The sequence below is a fragment of the Malaclemys terrapin genome, chromosome 14, assembly GCF_027887155.1.
Source record: "Malaclemys terrapin pileata isolate rMalTer1 chromosome 14, rMalTer1.hap1, whole genome shotgun sequence".
NCBI lineage: Eukaryota > Metazoa > Chordata > Testudines > Emydidae > Malaclemys > Malaclemys terrapin.
In genome coordinates, this window is record NC_071518.1 from 9,680,263 (window position 1) to 9,707,052 (window position 26,790).

Sequence of the window (26,790 nt, forward strand, 5' to 3'; positions counted from 1 at the left end):
TGCCAGCACTGCTTCTGTCTCCTCTACCTGAGCCTGTAGCCAGACAGAGTGCCTGAGCATGGATACTTCTTCCCAGATCCTGGTGTGGTTTTGCAGAGACTGTAACTTGCAAATTCCACTTACTGATATCCAGGCTGGGGGCACCATCCAATGTGAAAGGTGCCTGCTGGTGGAATCTCTCAGGCAGCAGGTGGGAGAGCTACAGGAGGAGGTGGCTAGGTTGAGGAGCATCCGAATCCACGAGCAATTCCTGGACAGTGTCCATGTGGAGACAGCTGAGGTAGCTGTCCCAGTACACAGGACTGCTGATACACTACTGGTGGAGGAGGAGATGGCTCAGGGTGGACACTGGCAGCTTGTTACTTCTGGCAGCAGGCAGTGCTCCACCCCTGCTCCGAACCCTCCCGCCATGGTAACAGGTAACCGTTATGCTCTTCTTGATACAGGAGAGAAGGAATCACCTCCTACAGTAAAGGAGGAGAAGCCTCGTACCCCTAAGGCTGGGAGGTCTGCTGCCACCACTGAGAATAGGAAACGTAGGGTAGTGGTGGTCAGAGACTCTCTGCTGAGGGGGACGGAGGTGCCCATCTGTTGCCCTGACATTTCATCTTGGGAGGTATGCTGCCTGCTGGGGGCCCGTATCCGAAATGTTACGGAGGCATTGTCGAGGATTATCCAGCCCTCTGACTACTACCCCATGCTACTCATCCATGTGGGCACAAATGATACTGCAAGGTGTGACACTGAGCGGATCAAGAGTGGACTACAGGGCTCTGGGAGTACGGGTGAAGGAGTTTGGAGCGCAGGTAGTATTCTCTTCGATTCTTCCTGTCAAAGGTAGGGGCCCAGGCAGAGACAGATGCATCATGGAGGTGAATGCCTGGCTGCAAAGATGGTGTCGCCAGGAGGGCGTTGGCTTCCTTGACCACGGGATGCTATTCGACGAAGGACTGCTAGGCAGAGATGGCATTCACCTTTCGAGGAGGGGAAAGACCCTATTTGGACACAGACTGGCTAACCTAGTGAGGAGAGCTTTAAACTAGGTTCGACGGGGACAGGTGAGCAAAGCCCACAGGTAAGTGGGGAACATGGAGACCTGGGAGCTGGGTCGGAAACAAGAGGGAGTGTGGGGTATAATGGCAGAGAGAAAGGAGGGTCAGGGCAAAACTGGGGAGGCAAGATCGAACCAGTATCTTAGATGCCTATATACAAATGCGAGAAGTATGGGTAATAAGCAGGAAGAACTGGAAGTGCTAATAAATAAATACAACTATGACATTGTTGGCATCACTGAAACTTGGTGGGATAAAACACATGATTGGAATGTTGGTGTGGATGGGTACCGCTTGCTCAGGAAGGATAGACAGGGGAAAAACGGATGAGGTGTTGCCTTATATATTAAAAATGTACACACTTGGACTGAGGTGGAGATGGACATAGGAGATGGAAGTGTTGAGAGTCTCTGGGTTAGGCTAAAAGGGGTAAAAAACAAGGGTGATGTCATGATAGGAGTCTACAACAGTCCATCTAACCAGGTGGAAGAGGTGGATGAAGCTTTTTTTAAACAACTAACAAAATCATCCAAAGCCCAAGATTTGGTAGTGATGGGGGACTTCAACTATCCAAATATATGTTGGGAAAATAACACAGCGGGGCACAGACTATCCAACAAATTCTTGGACTGCATTGCAGACAACTTTTTATTTCAGAAGGTTGAAAAAGCTACTGGGGGGAAAGCTGTTTTAGACTTGATTTTAACAAGGGGGAGGATAGCTCAGTGGTTTGAGCATTGGCCTGCTAAACCCAGGGTTGTGAGTTCAATCCTTGAGGGGGCCATTTGGGGATTTAGTTGGGGATTGATCCTGCTTTAAGCAGGGGGTTGGACTAGATGATCTCCTGAGGTCCCTTCCAACCCTAATAATCTATGATTCTATGAAATACGGTGGAATTCAGTGAGAATTTGAAAGTAGAAGGCAGCTTGGGTGAAAGTGATCATGAAATCATAGAGTTTGAAATTCTAAGGAAGGGTAGAAGGGAGTACAGCAAAATAGAGACAATGGATTTCAGGAAGGCGAATTTTGGTAAGTTCAGAGAGCTGATAGGTAAGGTCCCATGGGAATCAAGACTGAGGGGAAAAACAACTGAGAGTTGGCAGTTTTTCAAAGGGACACTATTAAGGGCCCAAAAGCAAGCTATTCCGCTGGTTAGGAAAGATAGAAAATGTGGCAAAAGACCACCTTGGCTTAACCACGAGATCTTGCATGATCTAAAAAATAAAAAGGAGTCATATAAAAAATGGAAACTAGGATAGATTACAAAGGATGAATATAGGCAAACAACACAGGAATGCAGGGGCAAGATTAGAAAGGCAAAGGCACAAAATGAGCTCAAACTAGCTACGGGAATAAAGGGAAACAAGAAGACTTTTTATCAATACATTAGAAGCAAGAGGAAGACCAAAGACAGGGTAGGCCCACTGCTCAGTGAAGAGGGAGAAACAGTAACAGGAAACTTGGAAATGGCAGAGATGCTTAACAACTTCGTTTCGGTCTTCACCGAGAAGTCTGAAGGAATGCCTAACATAGTGAATGCTAATGGGAAGGGGGTAGGTTTAGCAGATAAAATAAAAAAAGAACAAGTTAAAAATCACTTAGAAAAGTTAGATGCCTGCAAGTCACCAGGGCCTGATGAAATGCATTCTAGAATACTCAAGGAGCTAATAGAGGAGGTATCTGAGCCTCTAGTTATTATCTTTGGAAAATCATGGGAGACTAGAGAGATTCCAGAAGATTGGAAAAGGGCAAATATAGTGCCCTTCTATAAAAAGGGAAATAAAAACAACCCAGGAAACTACAGACCAGTTAGTTTAACTTCTGTGCCAGGGAAGATAATGGAGCAAGTAATTAAGGAAATCATCTGCAAACACTTGGAAGGCGATAAGGTGATAGGGAATAGCCAGCATGGATTTGTAAAGAACAAATCGTGTCAAACCAATCCGATAGCTTTCTTTGATAGGATAACGAGCCTTGTGGATAAGGGAGAAGCTGTGGATGTGGTATACATAGACTTTAGTAAGACATTTGACACTGTCTCGCATGATATTCTTATCGATAAACTAGGCAAATACAATTTAGATGGGGCTACTATAAGGTGGGTGTATAACTGGCTGGATAACCATACTCAGATAGTTGTTATTAATGGTTCCCAATCTTGCTGGAAAGGCATAACAAGTGGGGTTCCACAGGGGTCTGTTTTGGGACCGGCTCTGTTCAATATCTTCATTAACGGCTTAGATATTGGCATAGAAAGTACGCTTATTAAGTTTGGGGATGATACCAAACTGGGAGGGATTGCAACTGCTTTGGAGGACAGGGTCATAATTCAAAATGATCTGGACAAATTGGAGAAATGGTCTGAGGTAAACAGGATGAAGTTTAACGAAGACAAATCCAAAGTGCGCCACTTAGGAAGGAACAATCAGTTTCACATATACAGAATGGGAAGAGACTGTCTAGGAAGGAGTATGGCAGAAAGGGATCTAGGGGTTATAGTTGACCACAAGCTAAATATGAGTCAACAGTGTGATGCTGTTGCAAAAAAAGCAAACATGATTCTGGGATGTATTAACAGGTGTGTTGTGAGCAAGACATGAGAAGTCATTCTTTTGCTCTACTCTGCACTGGTTAGGCCTCAGCTGGAGTATTGTGTCCAGTTCTGGGCACCGCATTTCAAGAAAGATGTGGAGAAATTGGACAGGGTCCAGAGAAGCGCAACAAGAATGATTAAAGGTCTTGAGAACATGACCTATGAAGGAAGGCTGAAAGAATTGGGGTTTGTTTAGTTTGGAAAAGAGAAGACTGAGAGGGGACATGATAGCAGTTTTCAGGTATCTAAAAGGGTGTCGTAAGGAGGAGGGAGAAAACTTGTTCACCTTAGCCTCTAAGGATAGAACAAGCAGCAATGGGCTTAAACTGCAGCAAGGGAGGTTTAGGTTGGACATTAGGAAAAAGTTCCTAACTGTCAGGGTGGTTAAACACTGGAATAAACTGCCTAGGGAGGTTGTGGAATCTCCATCTCTGGAGATATTTAAGAGTAGGTTAGATAAATGTTTATCAGGGATGGTCTAGACAGTATTTGGTCCTGCCCTGAGGGCAGGGGACTGGACTCGATGACCTCTCGAGGTCCCTTCCAGTCCTAGAATCTATGAATCTACATTTGTAAAGAGTACAAGGGATCTATAAATGACCACAGCTGTTCTAGGCCTAGGTTTTATGTGTCATTCAAAAGATGGCTAGTCCTGAAGCATTGTGCCTATGCCCATAAGGAGACATTAGCTCACTATTGACTCAAAAAGAAGACAATCTACAACTTGGTGATATGGTTTTATTTCAGGGTGGATAAATATTCAGGCCAATTTTTGTTTCATATTAAATAGTTAATGCTTCACTAGCTGAGACTACTGACTCATTTCATGAAGGCCAACGAACACCAGATTTGACCCCAGTTATGCAGGTGTAAATCTGAAGTATGTTAAATTTGTCTTCATTGGAATCACTCCAGATTAGGCACTTTAAAGGATAACAGTATCAGAACTTCATCACTTAACAATGTTTTTAGATTACTACCATATTGTGTGGATTAGAATTGGTGAAATGCTATATGAAATCATTGAAAGGGTCAGTAACCCATTTCCGATCTCATAAGCCATTGTGTCCCCGCTGTATTTACACAAAGTTCATAACTTCCAAAGCTAAAAAGTATAGTTTATATGTAACACTACACAAAGCTTTTATTCTGTTTGATGTAATAATCATGATACAATTATGAGCAAAATTAAAATATGGTCTTAGGCCAACAATGGTAGGATCCAAATATGAACTTCCAAAAAGTTGAAGCTTTCAGATATAGGTTTGAGACTCCTGCAAAAATATAATCAAAATACTTTTGTGGTTCTAATTAATTTGTTAAAGGTTAACCTAATAATCAATAAAACCACAAAAACATACATAAAGTACTCAGCAATGTACCAAATGAATCTCTGATATTTTATATATAATTTAAGAGATCTGTGAGCAGGCTGACAACCGGACTCCGGAGATGAGCATTGGGATAAATCAAGCCTTTAGGTTAATGAAGCAAGCTAGCTTCGCCAGAATCAGACTTTGTTTTCTAATTTTTACTGAAATGGAAAAGCTGGAGGCATACTATTAAAAGTCTTATATAAAAAGAACAAACGACTTAATGACATTAGCAACACTACTTAGTTTATGGAAATGAGACAAATAACATATCTTAGCCTTTTTAAAAAACTTAACTAGATTTATTAACTTTATTAATAATGAAAATCATTTTAAAATGTGTTTCTATGGCTACAATTATTATGTCCATAAGGAAGATCTTAAGACATTCCCAGGATTATCAACTAATATGAGGAGCTCAGAGGGTTTTGAAACTGATATTTATGAAGAACAGTCAGATCTTTCCAATTACAAAGCACTCATTTCAATTTAGCTATAAGAGTCTATGGATGAGAAGACAGATCACTTGTCAATTAGGGTTACTTCTGTGAGTCTCCTTTCCCTCTCTGGAAGGTTTTGAGAATTTTACAATGACTATATCGTATATTCAGCCCCTAATCTCAATGTACAGCCTAGTATATCAATTTTAACTATGATGACATGTACCCAATAATTAAGATTGGCTGCTCCTGTAAAAAAATAGCATCATTTTACAGTCAATTCAGTAGATGTGTTCCTATCACAACTGATTAGGATTTGTCATTTTAAAAACTAGTACCTTTCAAGTATCGGGCTATCACATGCTAATTAAAAGCAACTTGTTATTTACTCGATTTAGCATTACAGTATATACGTACAATAAAAATGCCCAGACAGTTACTTTCAACTCTTTATCTATTATATCTGACAGTTTATTGACAGGTTCATTATTACAGTCTTCTCAATATTCTACATGCATGCAGTATGTGCCTAATCCTATTACCATTGACTTCATGGTAGGAGAATTAGTCCTTACATATATCTATTGTGTATCCATTAGAAAACTCATCACTCAAATTCAGCCCCTCTCTCCTTTTATCCGGAAGATAGTCCAGCCGAGAAACAAATGGAAATGAAGCCTTGAGACACCCAACAGAATATCTCCACACCCATTCAACTTGTGTGATACGGTCTGTTTTGGTGCACTTCAAATGTAATGGACTCAGCTACTGTACCTCAACACAACCATATAACTTTAAAGCCACAGCTGTGAATACATATTTAATACCAATAAGCAGTTCATAAATATTGATTCTTTTCTGAAGAGCTAGCCAGCTGCTGCTGTCCACCGTGTCTTCTTTATGTTACGGCACGTTAATCAAAATTCAAAGTCAACCCAAATCATTAGATGAGAACACAAAATACGTCAATACTTCAGATAGCTTCCATTATCAAGAAATATTGTTTTTTCTTCTCTCTCAAGTCTTTTTCATTACCCCTGTACATGAAAAGTTCCAAAATGAAAATGTGAAAGAGTTTGAATGAAAGGGAGTATATAAGTGCAAAGACATCAAAATGGTTTGAAACCTAAGATGAAATAAGTGTCACATCATCCCTATGAGCTAGGTAAGATTTATTATCTTTGACCTGTTTGACAGCTGGGTTACCTGAGCACAGCCGATTACTCCAAGACCTCACAGGGCTAGTTCCTATCCCCTACACACATAGAGTACTAACTTACTATGTGAGCAGTGCAATTGAGCCAGATTCTAATATCTTTATATAGCTAGAGTAGCATCTGACGCCAAAAGATGTCTCATTAAAGTGATTAAACTTCTGATGGAGTAACTCTGAGGCATTATTCTGTCAGTAAGGGCATCACAATCTGTCTCACAGATTTTAACATGACAACTTAAGGAGTAAGGTACTACTCAGCATGCAAAAAGGTGGCCCATAGAGTGTCAGTGACAGAGCCGTGAGTCCTAATAGCTGGGCAATATTTCCCTGACTATCTCATGATTAGAGAAGATGGAGATTGACTGGAAGGTCGAAACTTCTCATGGTCTTACAACAGTAGTTGAATAAAAATAATGAATTGATTTTCATGATATTCTTCACCCTTTCTATGTGCTTCTGGGAATATTTGTATGAGATATTTTATTTGAAAAGATGTTAGTGGTCTTGCAAATACTCCTGTGAATATATGATTGCACAGGAAGTCTTTGTGTAGCCATCCTGAAATGATTTGATTTCCTTCCTCCTTGTAGGCTGCTGGTTTGTTTCTCCAACCCAGGAAGGGCTCACTGCCAGGCCTAAGGCTCTTTCAGGTCACAAGTTTATTCTTCAACATAAACACTTGGGCAAAACATCCAAACAACAACAACAAAAAAGCCTACCATGGGCTACAGCTCCCAGAGGCCCTGAAGGGAGGACATACTGTTCATTCCCCTGCTTCAGAACTTATTGCATGCAACTATTTGGTACCTTCAGATCCTTCTCAACTAAGCCACTTTCTGGCTTTTATAATCACCTGCTTCCTTCACAGCGGGGTCCAATAACTCAACAAGGCTCGCTGGCCCGGGCCCCTAAGAGGGCAAACAACAAAGGTGATCAATAGCACACCATGAATGATAAATTGTTGAAAACATTCCTAAAGTCAAATGTTTGTGTAAAATGTTTGTTGACTAAGTATAAACAACAAAGTTGTAAAAATTGAAGTATGTTCACAATATATTTTCAGAAAACGAAGCTAAGCTCCTCTGATAAATTACGTGCTTTGAAATAATTCCCCCAGCTCTGCATCACGGCTCTTCCTCCTTTTCAAAATACTGTTACTGTATATGGGTCTACACAGTTCATTACACAATCAACAGGGACTCATTCCCCAAGAGGATCAAGAACAAAAAAACGGCAATTTAGATGTAGTTTGCCTCCAGCTCTTGATTTAAAACCCTGATAGGAAAAAATCAGCCCTATCATAAAATATAATTAACTCTGACAGTCAAATAAGAATTTTAGAAAATTGCTCTTTTGTGAGGGAAAAAAAATCGTTTGCTCTTTTTCTCTGCATTGTAAAAAGTGACTATTGTACTGGAGCATGAATCAGAGCAGTATACAAGGTCTCCATCTGATAGCACAAACTCTGTCTGGAGTAGACACAGAATAAAGGTTTATGATGGGGAAGGTTATGGACATAACTAAATGTTGTCCAAGCATATTTTCATGTCAACAAGATAAAAGATCAGCACATACTCAGCAACTAAAATGTGCAGAACTTTCATTAGATGGTTGTTAACTGGATGTGAATCCTTTTATCTGCAGTCTTTGAAATGCCAACCTTTAAAGAACCTTGAAAAAAAAACTATTTTCCCTGCTTAATAAGAGCGCCCATCATCAGTTTGTATACATCTTTAACTTCTTCCCTACAGGAAATAATGTGCTTGCTTCTTAAGGTTTCGCAATAACATAATACTATTTGGTGGGTTTTGTGTCTCACTATTGTGTTCCACTCCTTTCAAAAAAATTAATTTAAGTTAACGGAATTCAATCGTATAACTGGATGCTTTTGTAAACAGCCCAAAATGAATTCAGACATGAATAGATTCTATTTATTAAAATTAATTTTCAAGTTCCAGTGACCCTTAGCAAACTCAAATTTAACAAACCCCAACAACACAGTAATATTGGATGTTGATTTATGATGGTTTCATATTTACTCAATTTCAGCATGTGCTGTATTGTTCATTAATTTTTATTATTTATAAAATTCACATAGCTCTTTATACTTTTTCTTTATATGAAGAGTGAGTTCCCCTATTGCACGTACTATTCTCTGAAAAGATTATCACTGGTACTTTGAATTTAATCAAGCAATAATTCCTCTGGTAATTTTTATGTATTTTGTTTTGCCTTATGGAAAATAAAATGAGTTAAGGAATTACTATCAAACTAAAATAATTTTTTCTATTATATCCTTAATCAGGTTTCAACATGAACCTCCCCTCAAAATAGTAAAGCCACTGACTTTAATTTTCCTCTTAGTTGTATCCATACTTCCTCAATTCTTTCAATTCTAATAAGTAAAAAAAAATATTATGACATGTTATTGGATCATAAGGATCGCTACTGCTTTCAATTTCTGGACTTCATCGCTGTGCAGATTTTTATTATCAAAATCCATTCAAGTCTCTGGCAAGTACTGAGAAAGCTCAATTGAAAATGTAAGCTTAATAGTTTCTTGCATGTGTTACAAAAATGAAAGGCAAAACTTCTGAAGCAATGAAAAAAAAAAACCTCATCTAGTGAAACTAGGCAAATTTGAGGCTAGATGAAAAGCCCATTTTTGCCAGATGTACTTTCAAAAATTTTGCTCGAAGAAAAGGAAAAAAACAAAAAAAACCAGCTATGTACACATCAAGTGTATTTCACACTTGCTCCAAGTTAGCAACCCCAATTACATTCTGCTCCTACTACTACATCCAAGCAGTTGGGCCTGATCGAAAGCAAATTGAACTCAATAGGAATTTTTCCATTGGCTTCAGTAGGCTTTGGATCAGGTCCTTGGGCACGGAGTCAGCAAAGCCTAGCCTCATGTGAGTGACATTAATGGGACAGAAGTGTGTGCTTAATTTTAAACATACGCTTAGAAGCTTTGTTGGAGCACAACTAGTGCGGAGTGAAATTGGTGAAATAATGTTTTGGAAAATCTGTGCAAATTTTTTCCCCCCCAATTCATTTCATGCAGCTTTGCATCTCCAAAATATGAATTTTTCTATAAATGTTGGTCCTGTTCCACTTGTTTTTCAAGTCCATGCTATTCATTTGTTATGCAGAAGGATGAGAGAGAAAGGCAAGTGGATGACGAGAGGAAATGCAGTCATTGATGGTGAACTGTTTATTCTAAATCTAAAGGAGCAGCAATGTAAGTTGATAATTGTGGACATAAAGGTCAAGTAAGAACACCTGTACTGTGAAAATATCCATACCAGTGGGAGTTCTACTAAAAGCAGTACATATCTCTAAAAGAGTCCCATGCATTCAGTTGGAGGAGATACTAGGTAGAGTGGAGAAGAAAACCAGCAGTGTGGCAGAAATATAATAGAAGGAAGATGTAGTTTAGATTAAATATGTTGCAATCTGATTGGATGATATGCCACATATATTAGTTATTTTAACTGACATAATCCTATTGTGTTGTAGACAAACTTGAAAATGTGGTGGTCCATTACATTCAATGTTCCTATTACTCCAACTATGGCAATAAACCACCACCCTTTAGAAGAAGTGTAAATCAGTCAGCCCTTTTACTAATCCAGGCTAAAGCACCCTGCAACCTAGATGAAATTCCTAACTCTTTTCTTCATGCTTAAGCAACAACACGCTTGAACACAGTTCAATAATGACACTGAAATATTGCTTATGTATGATGGACAGCTGCTCGGTATCTGACTCTGGAAGATATTATACAGCACATTGATGCTGATGTCATTTCAGCGCATTGTTAAACATGCTGAAAGAGACCCTGAGGGTTATTAAATACATTGAGGGAAAGCAGAGCTTCTCTCTTTCATTACATTTTTACATCCTGGTCTGAAAGGCACCAAGATCATTTCCCTTCCATGTGGCAAAGCCTAAAGAGAACACTTGAGAGAGATTTTCATGGCTAAGGTTGCAAACTGTGTGGCACAGGTGATTAATGAGAATGTAATAATAAATGAGAAAGATAAGAGAACCTGGCCCTTTGTGACCAGCTGGAAGAGACTGAGAAAGTTGTTGAAAAAAGATTGAAAAATGCTTATGAAAGAGAACTGCAACAGACAGCATGGAGGTTAGAATCATACTGTACATCCATCCCTTGATCAGATTATCACACAACGCTATAAAATAAAGAAGGGAAAGAAAATGTCTTTCACATGGGGCAAGACTAAGGGTGAACACTGATATGATGCAAATCAAAGAACCCTGGATGAACCCAGAGATGAAAAATAAAACCATATTAGATCACGCAGACCATCTTACTATCAGTGTAGCATGATTCCCTATTGCAAGTTTACTAGTGTCTTTGTCCACTCTAGTTTTAAATGTCCCAAGTGGGGCGACTCTTCCACAGTCCAATACAACTTACTGTGAGGAGATATTCAGCTTTTATTTTGTCTCTTATTTTTGTCCCATTACTCTGTTATATCGCCTTTCATTATTCTAAATAATCCCTTTCTCTGCTTGGTATTCACATCCTTCTATAATGTAATCATGGCCTTCCTTAACCATTGCTTACCCCAGCTATGACCTCTGGGTGAGTATGTCCACAGAAGTTTCCCCAATCAACTGACAATGGGTTGTCAGAGAGGAAAGAACTGCAGACTTTAAGCACCAAAAGCACTGGCCTAGACCACTGAGCTCAAGGATTAACTGCCTTAGTTAGCAGCAATATTATATCCTTAATTTCAGCTACCAGAGAGACACAACACTGATAAAGTTTGTGGATAACACAAAGATTGGGGAGTGGTATGTAGCGAAGGTGACAGATCACGGACGCAGAGTGATATGGATTGCTTGGCAAGCTAGGTGCAAGCAAACAATGTGTGTTTCAATATGGCCAAATATAAAGCCACACCTCTAGGAACAAAGAATGCATGCCACACTGACAAGACAGGGGACTCGATCCTGAAAAGCAGTGCTTCTGAAAAAGACTTGGGGTTCATGATGGATAATCAGCTGACCATGAGCTCCCAGTGTGACTCTATGACCAAAAGTGCTAATGAGAAGCAACAGGAATATTGAGGAGGAATAGAGAGGTTATAGTACCTCTGTACCTGGCACTGGTGTGACTGCTACTGAAATACTGTGTCCAGTTTTGGGTTCCACAATTCAAGAAGGATGTTGCAAAATTGGAGAGGGTTCAGAGAAGAGCTGCAAGAATGATTAACAGATTAGAAAGAGTGCCTTATAGTGATTGAGCTCCTTGACTCTATCTGTTTAGTTTAACAGAGGGAAGGCTAAGGAGTGACTTGATTACAATCTAAAAGTACCTACCTGGGGAACAGAAAATTGGTAACAGAGAGCTCTTCAATCTAGCAGGCAAAAGGTACAACATGTTCTAATGGCTGGTAGCTGAAGCTAGCTACATCCAGACTTGAAATAAGGCACATGTTTTTAACTGCGAGTGTAATTAACCACTGGAACAGCTTACCAAAGGTTGTATTGGATTCTCTATCACTGGACATTTTAAAATCAAGACTGGATATTTCTCCTGAAGATATGCTATACTTCAAATGGGAATTAATTCATGGAAGTCTTGTGACTTCCATTATGCAGCAGGTCAGCTTAGAAGATCGCAATGCTCTTCTCTCACCTTAGAATCTATGAAATATACTTGACAAGTGTGTTACAAACTGCTCCCATCACGAATGTTCAGTCTAACCATCTGAAGCTTGCAGAAGTTCAAATCTCAACCTAGGGGAGCTTTACAAATGGTAGTCTATTATAGGTCATGAGGAGTGATTGAACTCAGGAATGTAAGCACCAAAGCAAAGGTCATCTTTGACACTGGAGTTAAAATAAATAGCCAGCATTAGCGAATTCTTATCCTCTGGTCACTAGAGTGGGACATGACAACCTTACTTAGCGCTATATTTACAACAATGTAACATTTTGCAATAAAAATGAAGCAAAAATCAATCCTTAAAAACACCAATAAATTCTTCAATTGAATATTCTTTTAAATAATTACATTTAAAAAGTCAAATTCAGCTCTCCGTTACATCAGTGCAAACCTAGAGTAACCGCATTGACTTCACTGAAGTTATTCTGGGTTTATACCTGCTCAAAGGAGATGAGAATTAGGGCTGGCCTGAAAATGGAATTTCTGTCCCATGGAAAATGTCAAGATTTGGGGAAAAAATTCACCACAATTCAAGATGAAAAGTAAAACCTTTGAAATTCTCCATGGGACAGAAATTTAAAAAGATTCAATTTTGGGAGAACCAGAACGGTATTTTTCAGCTCGCTTTCTGACCACCTGGAAGGCTGTTGTCAATTTCATCTTTTCCCTGCATGCAGAAAATGAAATTGACAAGAACCTCCAGGTGGGCTACCAGGCCCCTTCCATTGGCCTCCCCACCTTATCCCCAACCTGGCTACCTCACTGCGGGACAGCTGAGTTGGCAGACAGCCAGGGCACTCATCCTCCCTGCCTCCTCCCCAGCCTGACCCTGGCTCCTTGGCCAAAAAAGGCAAACTTGAAGTTTTCCCACAGAAAATTTTGATTTTATGGAAAGGGCATTTTTCATTTAAAAAAAATAATCATTCTGATAGAAATTTCCCCACCTGCTCTAATCAGAAGCCAGCCCAAATGTAGTTTATCTGTATATACCAAGGTAGGTAATGTGCCCTATTTTACAACTGTGGAAAATGAAGCATGAATTATAGTAACTTTTTTAAGATGACATAACAAATCAGTGGCACATCTAGGAGTAGAACCCGGGACTCTCAATTAGGTGTCTGCAGAAAGTAGCATTGCACTCTGATTAATGAATGTAAGGAATCCAAATGCGCAGATATGTTGTTCTACATATGGAATCTCTCTGCGTTAGATCAATTTCCACATTTTAACAAGCTATTACAGGAATTATTTTTTCCCCTTCAGTTAATTATGCTCACATATTTAGTCTTGTTCAACTCATGAACAGATTTTCCCTCTTTAATATACGGTTATAAAAAAAGTCACCATTAATTACTTATGATTAAAAGAAGTTGGCGGTCAGTCAGAAGGAAAAAAATCCATCAGATCCTGAATCATTGATATTTACATTACTTTTTAGATGACGCATATGCAATATACATCATCCTCTTTCTTTTAGAAATAATCTACCAGTCACCTTTCCTTAATATCAATTTAACAAGTCATAGCTAATGAAAATGACTGTCTTAGGGCCAGTCCACATATACTGTCTTCCTCTCTACTGGCCTTAACAAAACCTGTCACCAAAATAAGTGCTCAGAGTGCCAACATGATTTGGCTTATAGATATGTGGGGATAAGTTAGTTTTCTTCTAAAGCACCATTCAGTCGATCTTACTTTAAATCATGAATAGTTACTGCTGAAGAATTGTTTAGAGGGGTGGAAACCCAGAAATGGTGTAGCAGGAAATGGGATGGATGAAGATTGTGGAGATGATTGGGCAACAACAAGATCAAGTCTTCGACCATGCTGGGTCAGTCCATCTGTATTAGATAGTTACATGGATATAAAAGTGTGTTAGTACGGTCTCACCATGGGCCAGATAGAAAGCCCATTGAAATCAATGGGAGCCTTTCCATTGACTTCAATGCACTTCAAATCTGGCCTCTCATGCTTGTTATATTTCAGCCTAGCTACACATATGGATTACAGAATAGCTCCTTTTGCCTCTCATAATCCCACCTAAAGGAAGATATTATTTTAAATAGGTTTATAGGAGGCAATTTCACAAATTAACAGCAGAGAGATGGGCCCAAACTGAAATCCTGAATCCAAACTTTTGGGAGGTTAGAATTGGAGGTGAACTCCTGATCAACAGTAAAAAATAGTTAGCTCCCAACAGCATAACAACTAAAAAGGAATTGTTAGCGTTTTGCTCTATCATGGTTATCTCACATGAACAATTTACTGGCAAAAGTTGCAGCATATCTATTAGAAATTCTTTCCCATAAAAGAGTTTAAGATTTCCTTAAATTCGAAGGTTAAGTTAATACAAACAACACAATAGTTAATCTGTAATATGCTTTGTTGAATAGCTCCAGAGCATGGACAAGATTATATCTCTTTGGATCTACCTCTAAGGTCATTAACATGATTTATTATGAAGCTACAGGAAATTAGGTCCTGGATATTTCAATATTGGTCAGAAAATTTAATTCCATCATTGGCATAAAGCTACTGTATCTCCCACCAAACTTGTAACCATGGTAACTAGATTAGAAAGTATTCCTTAAATACTTAAATAGTCTTTTCTCCTTATTACTGTCACAAAATATTGAAAACTGGAGGTGAATTATTGTTAATTGTAACAATTAGTATTCCAAACTGTCTGATGCCAACTGCTCAACTTTGATTCTTCTGATACATTTTAAGTAAACATAACTGTTTTAACAAGACTTTTCACCTGGACTCTCTTAGTTTAAATGGAATATATTTTATTGGAATTGTTTATGTGACTATCAATATTTTAAACAAGAAGAAAGTTTGAAGAGAGCCCTTCAGAAAACCAGATACGGCTGGAGTGCTGTTTTTGACTTAATGGGTTTGTTGGGACATCAAATGTAAGTCCTTTATTGAAAACTAAAATGTCAGTTTAAAATGTATTCGCATGGAAAGCCTTTATTTTATTGGAGGGCTGCTCACTTCATCAAGAGCTGAAGTGAATGGACACAATTTTATTCAAGTCAGTACAGTCAGTTGTCCCCTTATGCCATTAATGAATCTGATCTCAGATTTCAAACTACATCATCTTCAGCAAGTCATTTAGGCCCCAACTAAACTGTCCCAATGGCACTGCTCCTGTGCTAAAAGTTAGGCATGTGATGAAGAACCTTGATGTATCAGTGCTTTATTTATGTGTAAATAAGGTAATCATTCAATCAGTAAGCATTCAGTCCATGTTCTGGGTACCCTTAAAACAAAATACACCTTCTCATAAGAAATTTTCCTAAAAATTCATATAACAACATTATGGACTCTCAATTTCCCCGTGAGTAAGTAGGATCAATAGCAAATGCCTAGATCCAGCCCAGATAAAATACTAATCTTCCAGAGTATTTCCTCTCCAAATACCTAGCAGCATGTCTAGAAAACTGACCACTTGTGACTGTCTTCTTTAGACCCTGAGCTCCTTATTAGTATAACAGTCACACCCCAAATAAAAGGATCATACAACGTACCACTATTGTTAAAGACTGACAAGAGGCAATCACTAAGTAAATAGAACCACCAGTCTTAGTTTGTCATAGAATAAATATCCATCATTTTATGGAGCACTGACAAATAACCCATCAGTGTAATTAAAGCAGAATTGTATGTCCCGCTGCTTCGTACTTCATTTCACTTGATGTGGACAAATAAATTGGAAGAGTAACATATGGAGGGAGACCAAAAAATTGAATATAATATCCCTGCACTTGTATCATCAAGAGCAAGAAGTAACACATCAATAACAGTCAACATGTGTAGCCCAGACCATCTGGACACAGAGGCTTGTGTTGCCAAGAGTATTAAAATATTTTAATCTCATTGTATTCCCTTAGGAATGCAGGCTAGTGTGCACAAGCACAGGATCTGCCAAACCACCAGAATCCTGATCGTAAATGCACAGTATAGGTATGATCGTTATTTAATTAAGAGATACCAAGGAAGGGGTTCTCAGTTGAGAAGACAATAATCCTGTTCTTAAGTAGACAGAAGAGGAGCTCAATAATGTTACAGAGCAGGATCTCTACATTTATTGCTTTGTTAGGCTACAAATTGAATTAAGATTTTTTGTTTAAAAAAATGAAAAGTTTCCCTCTCCTCCCATGTAATATAGTTATCTCCTCCCCGTTTTAATGCCCAAAATTTCACTGACGCTTAATGAATATTGTCCTCAAACCCTTGTAGTTCCCTATGTTATGATTTTTTAAAACTGTGAAATAAAATTATTTTCCCCTGACTCTCCTGTTTTGTGCTATTTGTCCTGCTCCCATCCAACGTACAGCAAGGAGTTTGGCTGTTGGCGTCTGTCCTTATTCTCTCCATGCAGCCATGTGCTTCTCTAGGAAGCACAGAATTAGAGTGGGCCAGAAATATAAACTGGCTAGTCAGGGCAGCCAAATAAACTAAACAGATGTGCTGATGGAGCAGTTGGAAGGAACAAGCGAGGGTCAGCGGTAGGAGTTTATAGCAAAATGTTCTTGTCAGTGTGAAGAGCAACAAGAGCTAGGCACATCTGAGGCCTGGTCTACACCATGACTTTAATTCGGATTTATCAGCTTTAATTCGAATTTACCCTGTAACCGTCCACACAGCGACGCTATTTATTTCGATGTAAAGGGCCCTTTAAATCGATTTCTGTACTCCACCCCAACGAGCGGAGTAGCGCCAAAATCGATTTTAACATTTCGAATTAGGGATAGTGTGGCCGCAATTCGATGGTATTGGCCTCCGGGAGCTATCCCACAGTGCATCATTGTGACCGCTCTGGACAGCAATCTAAACTCGGATGCACTGGCCAGGTAGACAGGAAAAGCCCCGTGAACATTTGAATTTCATTTCCTGTTTGCCCAGCGTGGAGAGCACAGGTGACCACAGATAGCTCATCAGCACAGGTAACCATGCAGGCTGATAATCGAAAAAGAGCACCAGCATGGACAGTGAGGGAGGTACTGGATCTGATCGCTGTATGGGGAGAGGATTCAGTGCTTGGAGAACTTCGTTCTAAAAGACGAAATGCAAAAACTTTTGAAAAAATCTCCAAGGGCATGATGGAGAGAGGCCACAATAGGGACTCTGAGCAGTGCCGCGTGAAAGTCAAGGAGCTCAGACAAGCGTATCAAAAAACAAAGGAGGCAAACGGTCGCTCCGGGTCAGAGCCGCGGACATGCCGCTTCTACGCCGAGCTGCATGCAATTCTAGGGGGGGCTGCCACCACTACCCCACCTGTGATCGTGGATTCTGGGTCGGGGATAGTCTCATCAGCGACGCCTGAGGATTCTGCCGATGGGGGAGAGGAGGAGGAGGAGGATGAGGATGAGCTTGCAGAGAGCACACAGCACTCCGTTCTCCCCAACAGCCAGGATCTTTTTCTCACCCTGACTGAAGTACCCTCCCAAGCCTCCCAAGCCAGTACCCAAGACTCTGACCCCATGGAAGGGACCTCAGGTGAGTTTACCTTTTAAAATATAAAACTTGTTGTAAAAGCAAACGGTTTTTAATGATTACTTTGCCCTGAGGACTTGGGATGCATTCGCGATCAGTTCAGCTACTGGAAAAGTCTGTTAACGTGTCTGGGGATGGAGCGGAAATCCTCCAGGGACATCTCCATGAAGCTCTCCTGGAGGTACTCCGAAAGCCTTGCCAGAAGGTTTTTGGGCAGTGCATCCTTATTCCCTCCTCCATGGTAGGACACTTGACCACGCCATGCTTGCAGCAAGTAATCTGGTATCATTGCCTGACAAAGCCTGGCAGCGTATGGTCCCGGTGTTTGCTGGCATTCAAGCAACATCCGTTCTTTATCTTGTTGTGTAATCCTCAGGAGAGTGATATCACTCCTGGTAACCTGGTTGAAATGCGGGAACTTAATTAAGGGGACAGAGGTGCCGTTCCTACTGGGCTGTTTGCCTGTGGCGGAAAATAAATCCTTCCCTGCAGTTAGCCAAGCGCAGATGGGAAATTGGCCCTGAGTTTTTCGCGTTTGGCTAGCAGGGATCTTCCCTGTTACCAGCTACGCGGTGGGGGGGGGACCGTGATCATTCCAGAGAATTCATGGCGGGAGGGGGGCGGCGGCGGGGGGGGTGGTGGTTAGTTTGGTGCCTGCAGGGATCTTCCCTGATACCAGCCACGCGGTGGGGGGGAGGGGTACAGCGATCATCCCAGAGAATTCATGGCGAGAGGGGGGGTGGTTAGTTTGTTTTCTGCTGCTGCTGCTGAATGTTAACAGAAAAACCGCAGCACTCTACAGGCTATGCTTGGTATGTGGGAAAGGAGGGCGCAGAAGCTGTAAGACAATGGCTTACCATGGCTGCATGCAAGCCGAATTCTGTTGCCCAGACCTGTGATCTCTAGCAGCAAAGCCACAGGCACTCAGCATTAAGAGGCAAAATGCGACCTTGCACAGAAATCACATGTGCTATGTAATGTGAATAGTGTTGGTCACCGTGAAAGAGTATAAGCATTGTTCTGCAAAATGTAGCTTTTTAAACAATTCGCTCTTTTTTCCCCTCCCTACAGCAGCTGCAAATTCCTCAAGCCTCCCTCCTCCATCCCGAAGGTTATCACAGATAAGGCGTCGTAAGAAGAGAACGCGAGACGAGATGTTTTCTGAAATTATGGAATCCAGCCGCAGTGACAGAGCTCATCTGAATGAGTGGAAGGAAACAGTTTCAAAGTATAGGAAAGAAGCCAGTGAACGTGAGGACAGGAGGGACCAACGTGAGGACAGGAGGGACCAACGTGAGGACAGGAGGGACGCTCGAGATGAGAGGTGGCGGCAGGAAGACCAGAGGAGGCAGGATGCAACGCTGGGGCTGCTGCGTGAGCAAACAGACATGCTCCGGCGTCTGGTGGAGCTTCAGGAACGGCTGCTGGAAAACAGACTGCCGCTTCAGCCCCTGTTCCACCCTCCCCCCTCCCCATGTTCCGTATCCTCCTCACCCAGACGTGTAAGAACACGGGGGGGGAGGCTCCGTACACCTTCCCATTCCACCCCAGTAGACAGCCCAAGCAAAAGGCTGTCATTTTTTTAACCTTTTCTTTGTGGCTTTTTCCTTCCCAGCAATCCTCCTCCCAAATACCACCCGGGTTCCCTCCCTCTTTTTCTAATCTATTAATAAAGAATAAATGATTTTTAAATGATAGTGACTTTATTTGGTTTGAAAGAAAGCTGGGGGAAGGGGGAGGGTGGGTTCCTTACAGAAAATCAGTCAATAAAGGGGGCGGGTTTTCATGAAGGAGAAACAAACAGATATTTCACACTGTAGCCTGGCCAGTCATGAAACTGGTTTTTAAAGCTTCTCTGATGCACAGCGCTTCCTGGTGTGCTCTTCTAATCGCCCTGGTATCTGGCTGCGCGTAATCAGCAGCCAGGCGATTTGCCTCAGCCTCCCACCCCGCCATAAAGGTCTCCCCCTTACTTTCACAGAGATTGTGGAGCACACAGCAAGCAGAAATAACAATGGGGAGATTTCTTTGGCTGAGGTCAGAGCGAGTCAATAATGATCGCCAGCGACCTTTTAAACGGCCAAATGCACATTCTACCACCATTCTGCACTTGCTTAGCCTGTAGTTAAACAGCTCCTGACTCCTGTCCAGGCTGCCTGTGTACGGCTTCATGAGCCATGGCATTAAGGGGTAGGCGGGGTCCCCAAGAATAACTATTGGCATTTCAACATCCCCAACGGTTATTTTCTGGTCCGGAAAGTAAGTCCCTTGCTGCAGCCCTTTAAACAGAGTAGTGTTCCTGAAAACGCGAGCGTCATGAACCCTTCCCGCCCAGCCCGCGTTGATGTTAGTGAAACGTCCCTTGTGATCCACAAGTGCTTGCAGCACCATTGAAAAGTACCCCTTGCGGTTTATGTACTCCGTGGCTTGGTGCTCCGGTGCCAAGATAGGGATATGGGTTCCGGCTATCGCCCCACCACAGTTAGGGAATCCCATTGCAGCAAAACCATCCACTATAGCCTGCACATTTCCCAGAGTCACTAACTTTCGTAGCAGCACCTGAGTGATTGCTTTGGCTACTTGCATCACAGCAGCCCCCACCGTAGATTTGCCCACTCCAAATTGATTCCCGACTGACCGGTAGCTGTCTGGCGTTGCAAGCTTCCACAGGGCTATCGCCACGCGCTTCTCAACCGTGAGGGCTGCTCTCATCTTGGTATTCTGGCGTTTCAGGGCAGGGGACAGCAAGTCACAAAGTTCCATGAAAGTGCCCTTACGCATGCGAAAGTTCCGCAGCCACTGGGAATCATCCCAGACCTGCAACACTATGCGGTCCCACCAGTCTGTGCTTGTTTCCCTTGCCCAGAATCGGCGTTCCATGGATAGAATCTGCCCCATTAACAACATGATCTCCAAAGCACCGGGGCCCGTGGTTTCACAGAATTCTGTATCCGTGTCCGTGTCCATGTCCATGTCAATGTCCTCATCATGCTTGTCGCTGCGTTGCCGCCGCCGCTGCCTCCTCGCCTCGTTTTTCTGGTCCTGGCTGAGCATAAACTCCACGAGAACGCGCGAGGTGTTTACAATGTTCATGACTGCTGTCTTGAGCTCAGCGGGCTCCATGCTTGCCATGGTATGGAGTCTGCAGTGTTCACTCACCCAGGAAAAAAGGCGCGAAAATGGTTGTCTGCCGTCCGTTGCTTTCATGCAGAGAGGGAGGAGGTGAGGCTGTACCCAGAACCACCTGCGACAATGTTTTTTGTCCCATCAGGCACTGGGATCTTAACCCACAATCCCAATGGGCGCGGGAAACTGCGGGAACTATGGGATAGCTACCCACAGTGCAACGGTGCAGAAATCGACGCTAGCCCCGGTACTTGGACGCACACCACCGAATTAATGTGCTTAGTGTGGCCGCATACATTTCGACTTTATACAACCTGTTTTTCAAATCCGAATTATATAAATTCGGATTAATCCCGTAGTGTAGACATACCCTGAGATTACGACACTGTCCCAGCCATTTTACCGACCCAAGAAAACACCACATAACTTGTAAACGGTATGAACAGAAAGATGAAAGCAAAACATTGTCATTGTGATCCTGATTGTCACATAGGGAAAGCCTTGGGTGTTTTGTTTTCTGATTTGCCCTTGTGGTTCTGTACTTATGGGAGTATTCTTGGTTCTTGATTCCTTTTATTCATATACAGTATCATCAGCAGGAACGCTACACTCTTCAGTCAGAATGGACAGTCAAGTCAGCTGCAATCCTGGCTAATTAAAAAAGCATTAGGTTGCTAGTGAGAGTTTGAATCAAGTGGTGATCCTGAATTTTGTTGGCACACAGATGTGGGATACGGACAGGGCTACAAGAGAGGAAGGAGCATGACTGAATGAAGAAGCGGAAAAGTCTAAAAAAATAACAGTGGCCTTTTATTTTTCAGACTGTTTTCGATATCTGTTTTATTACATCCTCAGCAGTGTGTTATATGGGATGACAGCATTTTTATGAGGAATGGGCTTTTTTGAGTGACTAGCATATTCTCCTGATGAAGAAAATACAACAATATTCTATAGTAAATGACAACACAGTAACATCAGCATTGTAAACTGCAGATGAGAATATTGTTAATAAGAGCCTGCATACTATTCCTTGATCATATTCATAATACAACATACGGTGCTTCTATACCCATCTATAGTTAATCAGGTTCCTTTCTTGTCTTAACTGTAGGTAAAGCCACATCAGACATTAAAACAACAGAAGCTAGAAACAACAGCATGGATAGCTCTAAGTGCAACCGCCTCACCAAAAGTATGGACTCTAATCATCTGGCAGGTGATTTGGGCAGCCCACGGCTGCCCCAAGTCACATTTGGATCACAGCCATAGCTGCAGTCACACAAACATTATAGTTTGTGACAAGAAGCTTTTCTTTCTTTGTTCCTTGTTTTCATAAACACCATTTGTTAACCACGCTTCTGTTTCAGGCACAAATCCTGCGAGTGACTTTCCAAAGTAGGAAGTGTTCTGAAAATGATTGCATAGAGTTAGAACTAATTCATTTTTTTCTTCTCAGGGCTCTGCACTATAATTCATTATAACATTTTATCGATTGAGTCAGCTGTGTTCATCCTTATAAGGAGCAAATTCAATAACATTCAATATTATGTTTTTATTACACCAGGCTGTACATGTTTGCTTTGAATTTTGTTGTTCTCCTTCCTTCTGAGATTTCTACCACCAGAGAGACATATATAACAGGGTAGGGTTACCAAATGTAGTACATATGCAGCACCTATGCATCTATGGATCCTTTCTGTATCCTATAATATATATAAATAATGACCAATTTTGAAGAAAAGATGAAACATCCCAAACCACAAATCAAAAGTAGACAACTGTTGAAATCAGAAAACATTTATTTAAGTATTATTTTCTTTTTTTCTCATGCCTTGAACTTCAGGTTTATGTCTGGCCAAGAAAGGAGTATGTCTAGAAACAAGAAAGGAACAGAAATCTCACAAGAAAACATGTCCTTGTAACATTTCAGGCCCAGTTCTACAGGCCCAAGACATCCAGATAATTCAGAAAGATTTGGCCAAGTCCCCACATCATGGGGTGCTTGGGCAAACAGTTGGCCAAATTCAGTCCAGCATTTCTGGTGGATTTTGAGAGCAGAAAACCAGTTGCAGAAGATGGTGGCTGCAAAAGAAGTGTCCACAGCCTCCCTCTTACAACATTCTAGGACTAACCAAGGAGGACGAAGGGTCCAGATAGCTGTGGATGTGCTGTCTGAGCCTACTCTAACTCTTTGGGGACTATATTAGATTTTAAAGCTACTCTCCTGTGTTGTAGAAACAAAAGAGAATATAGGTTCACTACTGGTTCTCGTGCAGTAGCAGATGCTACAGTGTCTCTCTCCTGGAACGTCTGAGCCTCAGAAGCAGCAGAAAGAATCAGAAATCGGAGAAAACTGCTTCTTGCGAAATTTGAAGTTCCATTTTCAGAACTCATCAAGCTGCTCACCATAAGCATTTGTAGCTTAATCAGAACACCAGGCTTCCTGAGGTTTGCCCAGGACTTTTAACAGGAATGTAAATTCAAGTTCTCCATGATTTTCTGCCAGAAATGCTTCTCCGATGTTGACATTTTTCCAAAGAGCATAGCTAATACAGATTTTTGAGCAAGGCATCCAAAAAGGAAATAAAATCAAATGTTTTCATCGTCAGCGTTGACTCTTATTGGATTTGGAAAAATATGAAAGGATACACATTTCCTTCCCCACCACCAGTACTTTAAGAATTAGAGCCTTTTTTAAAAAATGTATCCTTTATTTACAATGTTTTATTAAGTACATTCTTGCAATTCACCTGCTGCTGCTCTGGAATATTTCATTCTCTTTATTTCAAACACTGCTGATATTTTTTTCTGCATCTTCAAAAAAACGTTCAACATCTATTTTGTTTTCAAATCAGACTGGGGCAAAATGTTCAGACCCGGGTACTTAAATTAGACACTGTCACCCTGCAAGGGATAACTAGGCTAGTGGAAGCCAGGATGAGGCCTTATGCTTTTTGGCAGGCTGGAGATCTGAACCATCACTGCACCAAACCAAGACATTCTGAAGCTACAGGGCAGGTGGTGACAGAACCCCTTAATGGCCTGGGTGGTCCCCAAAATATCACAAACTCAGTGGTGCTGGAACCCTTTTAATTGTGGGGGTGCTGAAAGCCAGCCATCTTACCCCATCCATGACCACCCCCCTAGCTGGGGATGGGAGCAGTGACATGTTTCCGAGGGGAGCGAGACCCATACAGGGGTAAAGAGGAAAGGCTGGGGGCAGGCACGGGGCTAGGAGTGAAGCCCCAGGCAAGGGGCCTGTGGTCAAGGAGCGGGGCCAGCACCCCAACAGCAGAGCCCCGAGTGTGGGGCCCCGGGCACAGGGCCAGCAGCCAGGAAGTGGACCAGCAGCCGGGACCTGAGTCAGCCAGGCGGCCAGGACCCAACCCCTCAGCTTGGGAGTGGAGGCCTGGGCATGGGGCCAGTGGCCCTGCATAAAACCTGGGTGTGCTGCAGCACCCCACTTCCCCTGCACCCGTAGTTCCCACGCCTATGCATAGACTCCAACTGAAAACCTATATTTAAGTGTTTTTAGATAAGTGCCCCAGTATTCAAAGGTGCTGAGCACTTGTGGTTCTTACCACCTTACGTGGCAGGGGCAGATGCTTAGCACTGCTGAAAATCAGGGTAATATTTACGTGCCTTAGTATGGATTCCTGTTCTAAGTTTAGGCATCCACATTAGAACTGTTTAGCCATAACTATAGATAAGTGAATTTTTGCACAGAGCTGTGAAGTAATTTATCCCATTAACTTGAAATCACTCATTAGTGTTGATTCAAGACACAGAGCCGTACAATCAATATTGTTTCCAGTTATTGTTTCTAAAACATTTTGCTCATTCAAAACACTCTTTAAACTCTCCTTTTCCGTGATGCCTACAAAACACTTGACAACACCGAGGCTGCCGGCGTGCTGATACCACTGCTGATCATGTTAACCGATATTGTCTTATTGTTTCCTTGTACTCTCTTGCCTGTCTGTATCCATCTCTTGTCTTTATGTTCTAGCATAATAAGGTCCTGGTCAATGACCAGGGCTCTTAGGTGCTACAGTAATACAAATAATCTTCTTTCATATGGAGATAGTGGAGGAGATGAGAACCTTCTTGTGGTTTCCCCTGCTACATGCATAAACACAACGAATGTCGTCAAATTGGCAACTAAATGTCCTGAAAAGGCCTCCCGGTCAACCAAGCGATAGTAATACAAATAATAATATCCCAGCAGCTTGATAATAGTATTTGTTATATGGATTGACAGCTTGGCAATAGGACAGAAACATTCTTACCTCTATCTCACTATTTTGAATGGTGGTATTATTTGGCAGTTGTTTGGAGACCTACATAAGGTGAGATGGTGAATTTCAGACTAGTTTCTCATGATATGCAACTCAATACACGACAATCAGCTGGCCTTAATGGTATATTGGTGGAAAGGCCTGGGAATGAATGGAATAGTAAAATAAACCAAATTCTTATTCCCTAGATTTAAACACTCCAGATGAGAAGTTAGACTCTGTGAAGGTCAGTACAACAACCTTTGATCCAGCTTCCTTATGGGGTGCCTGTTCCATTCATGTTGCAGTTTACCTCTCCTCTAGGGTGTCCTGATTTTATAGGGACAGTCCCGATTTTTGGGTCTTTTTCTTATATAGGCTCCTATTACCCCGCACCCATGTCCCGATTTTTCACACTAGTTACCCTATTCTCCTCTTCCTCTTTACCAAGAAGCCTCTGAGCCCCTACACTTACCCCCTCTAAATTTGAGGGGTACGCAGGATCGCAGCACCACTGAACTTTGGCTAATACAAAGGCTGTGGGCCAGATGGCTATCCTGGCTCCAAGGCCTACGTATATACTGTAAACTGCCAGACAATTATAACAACTGAGCTTTTAAGGGCTCCTTCTGTTCCTAACACAGAGCACAGGCTTCCCTGTAAATGGGGGTCAGAAAAACTGGCAAAAATTTTGAATCGCCCATGGGCTTCAATTACAAGAATAGTTTGCAACTTAAACTAATTTTGGAACCTTGACCTAGACCATGGTCCACACGTGTTCCCGCCTTCCACTAGCTGTTCTCAAACACTCGGACATATTTTGCGGTAACGTGAGTCAGCAAAATAGGATTTGTTTTCCAACCAAGAGATTCTGCCAAGTATGTTTAATGAATTAACATATGCTAGAAATTAGAATATAGTTAATTCAGGATTAAGACCCCCAATCTATTTTATGCAGTCATCATAAAAGGATGTTCTAGGGATTAGCATATTGAGGCGGGATGTGACGCAGCAGTGGTTCATTTGCTCATCCAGCTATTTATCTGGTAATGTTTATGTTTTACAATGATAAGTCTTGTATCAGAGGGGTAGCCGTGTTAGTCTGAATCTGTAAAAAGCAACAGAGGGTCCTGTGGCACCTTTAAGACTAACAGAAGTACTGGGAGCATAAGCTTTCGTGGGTCAGAACCTCACTTCTTCAGATGCAAGAAGTGAGGTTCTGACCCACGAAAGCTTATGCTCCCAGTACTTCTGTTAGTCTCAAAGGTGCCACAGGACCCTCTGTTGCTTTTTAATGATAAGTCTTGGTTACTATTTCTGCTCTAGAATAATTTGTCACTTATAATAACCTTTTGTGGCGATTCAAGGGGAAACATCACTGGCTTTTTCAGTGCTGGAATGGAGTTGCCAGTTAAAATTACATCATAACAATAGCAGAGATGGTTCTAACTCAAGCGCCTCCAAAAGAAGACGGGAGTCAGGATTGGAGCATGGATTCAGATCT

At 41.6% G+C, this 26,790-nt stretch overlaps 2 protein-coding genes across 2 annotated transcripts in view; one reads left to right on the top strand and one right to left on the bottom strand.

The window, feature by feature from the left end:
* CDH13 (cadherin 13) overlaps nucleotides 1–26,790 on the bottom strand; it is a 759,507-nt gene that overhangs the window by 430,952 nt on the left and 301,765 nt on the right. The window lies entirely within an intron of this gene.
* On the top strand, nucleotides 17,465–19,547 carry LOC128848583 (SRRM2 protein homolog rsr-2-like). Its single transcript, XM_054048573.1, has 2 exons — nucleotides 17,465–17,886; nucleotides 18,955–19,547. Exons 1-2 carry the CDS (start codon nucleotides 17,487–17,489, stop codon nucleotides 19,467–19,469), a joined length of 915 nt encoding a protein of 304 aa, XP_053904548.1. The 5' UTR covers nucleotides 17,465–17,486; the 3' UTR covers nucleotides 19,470–19,547.